A 12,050-nucleotide genomic window follows, 5' to 3' on the forward strand; every position below is an offset into this window, starting at 1 on the left:
GTTACCAAGAGAAGACAGGGGCCAAGGGCAAAGCCATCTGATTCCCACTGGAGGAGGGGCGAGCTCTGTACCTCTAAGGCTAAACTCTAGGGGGGAGCAGAACTGTTAAACCCCACTTAACCAGCTGATAACTGTGCTTTAAATGTCCACTTGGGCCTTTCCCAATAAACCCCCCAAATGTAACTTCCAGCCCCTAGCACCAGCGGGGCCTAAACATGCTGATAACCAGATCTGATAAATCCATGACAGGACAAAAAGTTAAAGGGACTATAACAGACATCGCTAAAACCTACAGCCCCCAGCCACACTAGGCTGCTCTCTCCAGCGGGGCGAACTTTAACCCTTTGAGGCGTTCATGGTGGGTGTCGGGGGGTAGGGGCAGGGGCCACAGGGACCAAGTTTACTAAAGTTCTGTGGCTTCCTCTCCATTATCCACCACACTTTCTGAGAATCAGAGAGGCCAAGGGAGAAACCTGGGCTGAGGCTGGGACAACTTGTGACCCCAAGGGTAGGGAGAGCTGGACAGGCCTCGTTATGGGAGGGTGTGGACCTTGGAGCGAGGGAAGGTGTCTGCACCTTCTCTTCAGGCCTGTGTTTGCTCTTCTAGAAAATGACAGATCAAGCCTCCTGAAGAAGGAAAGGTGTGGCCTTGGCCTAATATGTCCCCTGTCTGAGCCTAGCTCTCCTCTCAGTAGACGGGGAGGGCTTTCCTCACGCAGCCCACCTTGCAGACGCACTGTGAGAGAGAGAGATGAGGACCGGGAAGGCATTCAAGCTCTTGGAGGGGTATCTTACTGTCAGTATCTGGCGCCCAGTAGGTGCTCCGTAGTTATGGAATGAATCCATTTTTCAGTTCCAAAACATGTTCTGTGAAACAGCTCTGTGAGGTGCTTCGCAGTGAGGAGATCTGTGGTAAAAGGAGTTTGGGAAGTGCTGAGTCCTGTTTTTTCCTCCTGGAGATGCACAAGGCCCGTGGTTTCATAAAGGCTCTGACAAATCCTACAAGAAAGGAGACTGTTTAATTGTGACGGATTTGCCTTCCAAATTCATTTGACCTCAGTCACCCTTCTCTCCTTTGAGGTCTCATAATCTTCATGCCCAGGAATAAACTTCGATGCAGTGAGTCTCCAGGGACTCTCTGGGCCTGGTATCTCAGGGCCTTGCCTTAGAGCTGCCACCACCAGTAATGCCCCTTCGTGGGTTCTGGCTCCCCTGTTTGTAAGGGAGCCACGCTGCCCCTGGGCTGTCTTTGTGCAGGCGGGCAGTGGGAAGGCGCCACAGGAAGGGCCTGAGCAGGGGTCTGAGGAGACTTCCGGTGGCCCAGGCAGATGGCTGGGGGTTCTGGAGGCTTGGATGTCTCAAAGAGCCCATGTTTCCAAAGAGGGCGTGGGTTTCCCAAGTTGGACTGTCCTCAGCCCAGGAATGAGGGGCAGGGCTCATAGTACCTAACTCTAAACCAGATCTTTAACGAGACACTAACCAGAGGCTAATAAGGGCTAAGCCAGGTCTTAAACTCCCAGTGCCAGCGGCTGAAGTTCCAGGGGAGAAGCGGGCAGTGTTATAGTCTGTCTGCCCGACCCTTCCCCACCAAAACATAAGCAACACCAAAATCAAAGTTAAATCTAAACTTAAACATAATAAATATCTTTTCTAAAAACCAAACCAAATCAACAAACTCAGAGGGTTAAACCGACCCCCAGATCAACTAAAACCAAAGTGCACAGCCAAACCCCACGCAGGTGGGAATTCTGAGGTGTAATACTGCCTAGTGCGGAGTGAGATTGGAGCTGGAGTGGTTTTTTTGGCTGTCAGCAAGCGAAGTAAGGTCCCTTTAACGTTTTCCATTTCTGTGCTTGGACATCCAGGCGGGGAGGAAGGGCTCTGCTAGCCAGGGGCCTGGTCCTGGCAGTGGCTGGGCCTTAGCAGGGGAGGAGGAGTATGGGAGCCTGGCTGGCAGTTAGGGGCTGCCCATGGACAGGGCAGACTGGAGCGACGGGCAGGGGCCATGCTATGCCCACCCTCATCCTGCCTCCGCTACTCACCTGGGCTGACCATCGCGGCCTGGCAGTGCACCTTCCGCCTCTTTGTCTCTGTTGTCTGCTGCCTCCGAGGGCCCCATGGCTTAGGGCTCACAATGGGTGGGACATTGGGGAATCAGAGGGAAAAGATGGGGATTGAACTGAGGGAAGAGGAAGGAGAGGGGAGATGGCCCAGGAGTGGGAGCAGAGTGTGGGGCAGGAGAAGGCAGAGAAGGCATGCGCATGGTGGGGAGAGGGGGTGACCGGGCTCCCTTTCCCAGCCCATGTTACCCTGGGACCCTCCCCTGCTGGGGTCCCACCTGGCGGGGCTAGGGGCTCTGGTTGACAAGGACTTTCCCTTTGGTTGTCTGCCCCTTCTTCATTTCTCCCCTACCCACCTGCTGGCTTCCTCCTCCATTCCTTTCTCCTTCCCTTGGCTCCTCTCATTCTCCCGCTCCCTTCCTGGCCTCCTCCACTGTCTGTTCCTCCTCTGTCTGCTCCCTCTGCACACCTCTCATCACCCTTCCCCCAGGACGCCAGCTGACCATCTTCAACAGCCAAGCTGCCATCAAGATCGGGGGCCGGGATCAGGGCCGCCCCTTCCAAGGCCAGGTGTCGGGCCTCTACTACAATGGGCTCAAGGTGCTGGCGCTGGCCGCCGAGAGCGACCCCAATGTGCGGACCGAGGGCCACCTGCGCCTGGTGGGGGAGGGGCCGTCCGTGCTGCTCAGTGCAGAGACCACGGCCACCACCCTGCTGGCCGACATGGCCACCACCATCATGGAGACCACCACCACCATGGCCACCACCACCACGCGCCGGGGCCGCTCCCCCACACTGAGGGACAGCACCACTCAGGTGAGACCCCTTCTAGCTTTGGGCAAAGGTTCAAGGAGTCTGGTGGAATCCTGAGGGCTGTAGTCCTTGACCTTCTTCTTATGGTGATGGCTTAGGTGATGGAGGCAAGGTCACTTTCCAGAAAATGGCCTTCACAGTGACCAGCGATACTGGAGATGTGGAGGTGGCTGTTATTTCTAGAGGGTCTGTTTCCAGCGTTGAGGGGAGTTGACTAGGGAAAGGCATCCACCCCACCTAAGAGAGGAAGGAGGTCTACACCAGGGCTGAGGGTGTAATAATCTCTTCCAGTCTCCACAGAAGGCCACTGCCAGTGCCAAGTGGGCAGATGGGTGTGCCTGGATGGCAGCATCTTGGGCAGAGGTGACAGGATGCGAGGACTAGACCCAGCCTTCCGCAGTGGATGGCCCTTCTCCGGGGACTGGTGGAGGCTGGGAGCAGCTTCTCCTTACTTGCTAGAGTCCCCGTCATGGGAAGGGCCTTGGTGGCAGGTTCCTTGCCCTCACATATCCTCTCCATGTGATCCAAAGTATTCTCCATATTAGTGGGCCTCAGGGTCTCTCTCTGCATCTCTGGTTCTGAGCAGAGTGTTGGTGCAGACAGTTCCCCTGTGATTTTCCCTCTGAGGTGCTCTTCTCATCTGCTCAGGTGCCACCTGGAGCAGATCAGCCCAAGTGATCTGGGAGAGCAGGAGAAGGCTGTACTAGGGGAACAAGGCTCCAAGGGACAGGGTGGGCCAGGCTTTCCTGGTGGCCAAAGCCTATGGATCATGTGGGACTGTGGAGGCTGGGATGAGTTTTCATTGTCGGGGATCTCACGCTGGGCATGTTGACCTTGCTTAGCCAGCCCACCCCTATCACTCCATTTTGCTGTCCTTCTGATCCTTGGGCCTCTAAGTCTGGAGGGACCTCTGTCCTGTAGGGCATGGGAGAGATCTGGGGGTGGCCACAAAGACTTGTCCTTACCTCCACCACCTGTCTGCCTTTAGCTCTCCCTCTAACTGAGGAGTGGGCTCCCTGTCTCCAAGGCCCCTCCTCCCTGCCTATCTGTGCTGACAGGGACCTGGAATGGGGCTAGCTAGCTAAGCCAGCTGGGAGAGACAAGGCTGTGCTCTTTCCTCTGCCTTCACTGCCCAGAAATCTGCAGGGACCTGAATGCCCAGGGACCAGGGAGCCATGGGTAAAAGGCCTGGGCTGTACCCAGGGCTGGACACTTCCATGCCCAGTGCCCTCTGGTCTCAGTGGGAGGGGTGGGCAGACTGTCCAGGTGGAAGAGAGGGATGGGAGCCTGAGGGTGAGGCTGCTGTGGGGACGGTATCAGAAGATAGGCCTGGGTAGGAGGCAGAGTGTGGCCTTTGCACCCTTCCCACCCTGTGCCTCTGCCTGACCTTCTTTGCCTGGCCTTCTCCTCCCTAACGCGGTGTCTTGGGGCCCCTTTCTGCCTGGACTTTGGGTCTCCCTCTTTGGGTCTCTACCCTGACCCCCTGGAGCACCCCCTCCCCCTCATGCTCACTTATCTCCAGGATTCTCTTTCTTTGCAATCAGGAGGAGAGAAAATGCTGACAAAGTCGACTCTTGTTGTCATGGCAACCACAGCCCTAATTATTGTGTGCAGCCCAGTTCTCTCCTGGAAGGGGGTTGGGAGAGGGATGAGAGGTGATGGAGTGGTAAAGCTGGAAGCCCCTCCAGCTTCTGGCCCCCTCTGCCTGTGCAGACCTCCAGAGGGGCCCCTGTGGCTTGCCTCCTTGACACACCTGCCCCTGCCCAAGGCACCCTGGCTCCTGTCTCCCATCCTGGAGCCCCAGGTCTAGCTTGCCATCTCTCCACTTCCGGGAAATAAAAAACACAACCTGTGTTGTCTGATCCTTGGGAGCTGGTGCTGTTTAGTTCCTCTTTGCTGGGAGGAGATGGAGGCCCAAGGTCACCTCGCAAGTGATAAGAGAGATAACCTTGGCTCCAGGCTGTCTCCTGTGCCATCCTACACATCCAGAGGTGGCTGTGGGGTCTGCTCACCCACTTGGAACCCTCTCTTTCCCCACCCCTCCTCTCCTCTCCAGAACACAGATGACCTCCTAGTGGCCTCGGCTGAGTGTCCGAGTGATGATGAGGACCTAGAGGAGTGTGAGCCCAGTACTGGTGAGTGCCTTTCCCCCCTCCCCTGCCCCGGGGCCCCTGCGACGATGCTGGGAGGGGGGCGACTGTCTCTGCTACTTGGCCCTAGCTCAGGGCTTGCTGCAGGCCATAGCTCTCTAATAGTCTCCCTTTCCTCCTAGTAGCCCTCCAAACCCCTCAAATGCCCTCTGGCAAGGTGCCTTTTGGTGCCACATCCCTCAGATGTAGTGTGGTCCATAGTGTGGGGATCCTTAGCTTGGGGTTGAGAGCCAAGGGTTGCTGGGAGGGAAAGAAGGAGATATTTCCCTAGGAAGATGAGTAACTGCAGCTCCCATGAGTCTTGGGATGGGGGAACTACAACTCCCATGAGCCTTCATCCCAGAACTGCAACTCCCATCTGCCCTAGGCCTGGTTCTCTCTTGCTGACTTGGCAGAGCATGTCACTGCTGGACCCTGATCCCTCCTCATGCTGAGTCTCAGCGATGTGTCTGGTGTTTGGATCTGAAGAGTCCCTAGAGTGGAGACTTTACCAGGGTGGCAGGTCAAGGCAGGCAGCTCAGTGCCTGGCGCTGTGCTGGCTGGGAGGTGCCTCTTAGGCCAGACATAGGGTCCCCGGGGAGATCAGGGGAGCTGCTACAGGAGAGCAGAGCTGGGAGGGAAGTCTCCTGGGTGTGGGCGTTGGGGGATCTCCAGGCCTCTGCTTGATGTTGCCAGCTGGGGTCGAGGGTACAGCTGCAGAGAGAGCCGCCAGGCAAGTCAGGGGTGAGTCTTGTCAGCAGGCTGAGAGGGTGCGAGTAGGGTGGCATAATGGGTGCTTGGGCTGCTCATCTAAGTGGGTTGGCAGTGGCTTAGGGTTGCTGGGAGAGACTGGCTGGGGGAATGGAGAGAGGACTGGATGGGGCTAGATTTCCCGGTGAGGGTGCACAGGCCTTGGTGGCCCACAGGAGCCTGCAAGAACCCAGAGGCCACCTGCATCTCTTGCTTGGCTTCCCAGAGACTTCTCCCCATTATGGTGCAATGGTGGCACCTAGGCTGTGGGCACCAGTAGGCTGGAGGATGGGCAGGTTTGTGCAAGGTTGGGAAAGGGCTGCAGTCAGGAGATGGGCGGTGTGGCATGACAGATCCTGTGAATGTGGTCTGGGGTGGGGGGCTAGGGAGCTACAGCACCGGAGAGATGGTGAAGCTGAGGGTGGGCAGTCACCCTGGAAGGAGTATGAGCAGGACAAGAAGGAAGCAGGCCTAAGGTGTGCCCAGTGGGGCAGAGGCTCAGGTTCAGAGATAACAGGTGAAAGCCCATTGCCCCCTGTGTCCTCCTCAATAGGCTGGAGCTGAGATGGGTTGTTCCCATGGCCCAGTGGCACTTGGGGAAGTACAAGCTGCTGGACTGGGCGGGCCCACCTGGCCACATGCCTCGTACTGTGGGAGGCCCCTCTGCTGGGGGCTGCCCCTGGTCTCACTAAGATCAGCTCAGGTTGACCTCAGCTCAGGGATGCCTGCTCCAAGCCCACCAGTGCTTTGGGCGACGCCAAGTGTGTGGCAGTGTCAGCACCCAGCACTCTCCCTCAGCTCTGCTTTGCCCCCATCAACTTTGGACAGTTGCTGGGGGCTCCTATAGGCAGACATAGTGCCTCTGCCCAGCCATATGTGGATGGATGTGTGCCCCAGTCTTGTGGCTGTATGAATGACCCATGAGAGTGCTGTATGGGGGCTCTAGGGACAAGGGACTGAGGGCCCTGAGGAAAGGGCACTGCTTGGCCCCATACTCTGGGTGACAGGAAGAGTCTGGATCCTGCAGAGGGCATCTGGGGCCAGATGGTCCTCACGCAGGCACAGGCAGCACATGTGGAGCCACCCTGTGTTGGGCAGGGCTCCAGCTCCCAGCCTGTGGCCCAGCTAGGGGCCTCTGTGTGACCCCCAGTGTGTGTATTAGTGGCCTGAGCTCTGTTAGGCTTCGTTAGGACAGAGGGTGAGGAAGAGCTGTGGGCTGGCCAGCTGCCTCCCAGTGAGGGCTCTAGGAGATCACTTACCACTGGAGCACACTGGGAAAAGAGCCATGGGTGTGAGGGGAAGCTAGTAAGTGCAGGAGGGCTTGAAGCTGGGCATGGGTAAGTGGCCAGTGTAGCACCCAGTTTAAAAATAAGGTTGAGTGCCGGGGATATAGCTCAGTGGCATAAGCGCCTGCCCAGCAAGCACAAGGTCTTGAGTTTGATTCCCAGTACCAAAAACCAAGATAAACAAACAAAATTAAAAAAAGGTTGGGATGGGGAGAAGGCTGAGTGTGCACTGGAGCCCCCAGAGGAAGCTTTGGGAATCCATAGGCCGTCTCAGAGAGGGGCTCATGGGCCGGGGATATAGCTCAGTGGTATAAGCGCCTGCTTGGCAAGCATAAGGTCCTGAGTTCGATTCCTGGTACACACACACAAAAAAAAGAACTAGAGAGGGGCTGACCTGTTTACAGTTCATACAGCTCTCTGAAATGCTGAAAGTCAGCCCTCATCCTGCTGGGAGCCCAGGCAAGGGCTGAGATGACTCCAGGGTTCCCCCAGTCTGGGGCAGACCACATCCCCTCCCCAGCCTCTCCACCCAGAGCCTCTCCAAAGGGAAAGGAGGTCAGACCCTCCCCTCCAAGGTCAGTGCTGGAGGTGGAGGCCACCTGGCTGGAGACCGTGACCGCACAGAGCGGAGCTCAAGGTGTCTGTGCCTCTCCCATCTTCCAGATCTTCATCCCTTGTACAGGTGTGGGCCCCCGGCTCCTCCGGCTCCCTTTTCTAGCCTTTCCCCAATCCTGGCCCCTCCATGGACCCAGACCCCATATACCTCCTCCCTTGCTTGGTAAGATTCCCATCTGACATGTTATTTTACCTGACATTGGCAGTCCAGACAAGAAGGACAATGCTAAGTGTTTGAACAGGATTGCCTTTACAGGAGCATGCGCTACAGTTGGTAATGTAACCCCTCCTCTCCAGCTCTTGTCTCAGCTGGCCTGGCTCCCACACTGTGTTTGGGATCTATAAGAATCTGACTTTGCATCCCCCAGGACATACAGGAAGGCGCACACAGGCCCAGCCCCACAAAGGCACATGGACATCCACATCCACATTTGCACACCTACCAGCAAGGTTACAAGTTCCCCTTTCTGCACACACATATACATTCAAACCTTGAAGAGCATATGCCATCCATGCCCAGAGCAGCAGAGGCACATGCATGCTTAGACAGAAAGACACACACACATGCTCAGAGCCTTGAAACCCGTGCACAGAGGTACACACCCATTGAGACCACACATGCACACATCCATTCACATGTGCACAGACTTGTGAAGCCTCTCTGTATACTCAGAGCCACTAAGTGCTACATACATATGATAGAGCCCCCCAAATACCCAGAAGTGCTCAAACTTACACGCTCACCTGCTGAGACCCAAAGGGTCACACTTACACATGTGCTTATCTGTACAAAGATGCACACACATGCAGACACTGTGTTTGAAATCCAGCAAGGTCCTTATGTATGTTCAGGTCATGGTGGCAACTCAGACACACTCGTGTCTATTGATATACATTTCCCATGTTCAGAGCCATGCACACATGCTCAGAGCTGTAGATGTACTCATATATTTCAGACGTGTGAGACACGTGTACTTTTGGATTTTAGTATGTGCTCACACAGTCATGCCTTGAGACAAGTCCTTAAAGACTGTCTTCCTCAGCTTACAGAGGCACACACGTGTGAACAGATTCACCCGTGTAACATACACATATGAGGTGTGATAAAAGTATGGTGTGTTTAAGTAAAAAAAAATTACAGTAAAAGACATATTGCCATGAATCCCCCTCAAAATACTTCTCCCTTGCTCTGAACACATTAATCCTATGGTTCTTGCCTTTTTCTGAAGCAGTTCTGGAAGTCCTCCTTTCACTGTCATGATTTGAATTAATGTTGTGAATTAATGTCCAGAATCAATTCAAAACATTTATCTTTTATGGTCATTTTGACTTTGAAGACGATCCAATCGTTGCATGTTGCCAGATCTGGTAAATACGGTGGATGAGGATGCACCGTAATATTTTTAAGGCCTGCCTTTTTGTTGGATGGCATTGGCAGCAGCATTCACCATATTTTTTATTGCATCTTATGAAGGCATGAAAGAGGATTTCCAGAACAGCTTCAGAAAGTGGCAAGAATGATGAGCTAAATGTGTTTAAAGCAAGGGGGAGTAGTCAGAGAGGAATTAATGGCAAAGTTTCTTTTATTGTAATAAATTTAAAAAAAAAAAAATTAAACATTAACCGTATTTTTCGATCACCCTTTGCCTGTGTGCAGACCACACGATCGCACATGGCTTACAGCTGCTCAGAACCACAGAGACTGAGACACGTTTAGACCAGGCATGGACACAATGTGCTCAGGTCACTGACTACATGCACACCCTTGTACACAGAAGTGCACATCCTTGGTGTGCAGAGATATGTGTGTGTTGTAGCCCTGTGCAAGTGTACTACTTACAAGGTACACGTGTACATCTGCAGAGGGATGAGCTCATGCACCAACTTGCGTGTTCATCCCTGTACACGTGTCCCCCCCATACACAAAGGTGCACACACACTGACACCCACAAGGACGCATGCTTGCACTTTTTTAGAGGAGGCTGTGTGTGCTCAGGCCCAGGAGCATGTGTACACACACACAGATACCTTTGTTCAGCCTCATGGAACTGCATTCCCCACCACTCAGAGGAGGGAGGCTCTCAGTGGTTTTCCCTAGTTCATACTTACAGAAGCTGCTACTTACATGTACGTGCACAGGCTTGACACACTCAGACCTTTGGAGACCTGCATGCATGTACTCAATTTTATGTTAGTGTACACATAAACACACAGTCACCGCAGAAACATACTGGTTTATGGTCACATAAGTCTGTATGCACGTGCTCAGACCTGTAGAAGTATAGGTATTTGTGCCTCATGTACACGCACACAGTCACGCTCAAGTTTGACACACACAGGTATTCACAGCGATGGGTGTACTTACGTGACTGGTGTACCCACACAGCAGCGCACAAAGGGGCACACACATGTGTTCACACCCACTACATCACATGCCTGTGTGTTCACTCACAAGTGAGCACTTCCTGTCTTTTAGACCTACAAGGACACGCTCACATGCTCAGATCCATTGAGGTTCATGTACACTGTGCGCATACATGCTTGTCCTTGTGCCCAGGTGTGCGTTGGTGCAGACCCTCCAGTTCACTCAGGCCCGCGCGTGCTCAGATGCACAGAGCAGCTTCGTGCACAAGCCCGCATGATCCCCTTGAGGCATGTTCCTGGGCACACGGTGGAGATCCGCAGCAGCACAGGCAGGCTTCATTCCCGGGCACACACATTTGCTCAGACCCACAGAAGCATGAACATGCACAGATTCCCAGAGGCTCTCAGTCACTAGTTGGTATAACAGACAAACTCCACCACCTCTGTGGGTTAACACCTGGAGATGTGTGTCTCTGTCACCCAATTTATAAACAAGTGCTCTTAATAGGCAGCTAGGACTTTTTAAAGTGATGACTCAGGGCCGGGTCTCCTTCCCTTTTTGACAGGTGACTTCCCCGAGGAGTGGGCAGGGGGTAGACACTGCATCCTGAGGGGTAGGATCTCATGGGGTGGGCCTGGGAGGTGTGGTCCCGCCTGCATTCCACTGTGAGGAGCTCAGCCAGTGGCTGAAACCTTGCTTCCAGGAGGCCTGGAAGGTTTAGCCTTGCTGTGCCCCTAGGAGGAAGCACAGATTTGGGGGCCAGCTAGTGAATTATTTACCACAACCTGGCCTTCAGGGCCACCAAGGATCTGTTTTACTCTATTCCAGAACATTCCCACCTGTCCCCAAGGCAGACAACCCGAAGTCTCTCCCAGTGAGGGCCTTCGTCTCAAAGTGGAGGCTGCCTGGGATCAGGGCCTGGACCCTGTATGGTCTGGAAACCCATGAACCAGAAGGCTCCACAGCCTACTGCACACGAAGAAGACAGTGCCGGGGCAGAGACAGCCACCACAGTAACACTTCCCAGTTAAAAAAGGGAGCAACCTGGGATGCACACAGACGTGTGCTGCGGCAAGGAGCAGGCCTAGCAGTGCAGGCGGCGGGATCTGCCCCTGCAGTGGAGGGGTTTCGCCAGCAGACCCTGCTGCTGCTGTCTGGGAGCCTCTCCCTGTGTCCAGGTCTCTGCTCTGCCAGCCAGAAGGCTCTTTCTGTGGGTGCTGGGAGAAATGTCCTGCTTGGGTGCATGACAGCACCGACAGCCCACACCCACTGCTGTGCCTCTGGGGGCACATGGATGACTTTAAGGCTCTGTCGAACACAGCAAAGACATAATTCTTTCCTAGACATGGTTCTTTTTTTTTCTTTTTAGGTGGGGACAAGGTCTCGCTATGCAGTTCAGGCTGGCTTTGAACTCACTTTGTAGCCCAGGCTGGTCTTGAACTCACAATGATCCTCCTGCCTCAGCCTCCTGAGTGCTGGGATTACAGGCGTGCACCACCACACCCGGTGTATAGGCACGGTTCTTAAGTTTCCCTTCTTCATAGTGCTGTGACTGTCTTGAGGACACTTGAAACAGTAGGGGCAGCAGAGGGGGAGAGAGGCCACACCTTAAATTGGACCCTTGAGCATTTGTGAGCCCGTTATTCAGATGAGAAGTGTTCCTGGGCCATTGTCCCTCAACCCTCTTCAGTCTTCTTGCTTCCTGCTTGGGATTTGGACACAGTGGCTTCCCTGACACTCTCTCTGGACCCACATCTCCCTTCCTTCCTGCTTGAAGCCAGCCAGTTCTTGCTCAAGTTCGTCTCTAACAGCAGAACGTAAAAACTGGCATCATTCCTGGGTGCCTTCCTGGTCCTTTCTCTCTGTGCCTTGGCCTCAGAAGGCACACAGCCACAGCTGTGGTCTGTACCAAACTGCTTGCTTTGCATTACAGAGGTCTTCATCTTTCCAGCTCCCATGTCCCTTTCGCTGGGCTGTTACCCAAGTACCACGAGGCTCTGTTATCCAGACACCAGTTTGGATGCCAGGGCCT

The 12,050-nt window shown here is 54.4% G+C and overlaps 1 protein-coding gene across 19 annotated transcripts in view; it reads left to right on the plus strand.

Annotated features, from left to right (window-relative positions):
* Nrxn2 (neurexin 2) overlaps nucleotides 1–12,050 on the plus strand; it is a 107,762-nt gene that overhangs the window by 88,572 nt on the left and 7,140 nt on the right. For all 19 annotated transcript variants that reach the window (XM_013514288.1, XM_005384583.2, XM_005384585.2 and 16 more), the window contains 2 exons: nucleotides 2,551–2,876; nucleotides 4,930–5,008. In XM_013514288.1, the coding sequence (XP_013369742.1) occupies nucleotides 2,551–2,876; nucleotides 4,930–5,008 (405 nt within the window). The remainder of the gene's footprint in view (nucleotides 1–2,550; nucleotides 2,877–4,929; nucleotides 5,009–12,050) is intronic.

This window comes from Chinchilla lanigera, unplaced genomic scaffold (genome assembly GCF_000276665.1).
Source record: "Chinchilla lanigera isolate Chin_1 unplaced genomic scaffold, ChiLan1.0 scaffold00021, whole genome shotgun sequence".
In the NCBI taxonomy this organism is placed as follows: domain Eukaryota; kingdom Metazoa; phylum Chordata; class Mammalia; order Rodentia; family Chinchillidae; genus Chinchilla; species Chinchilla lanigera.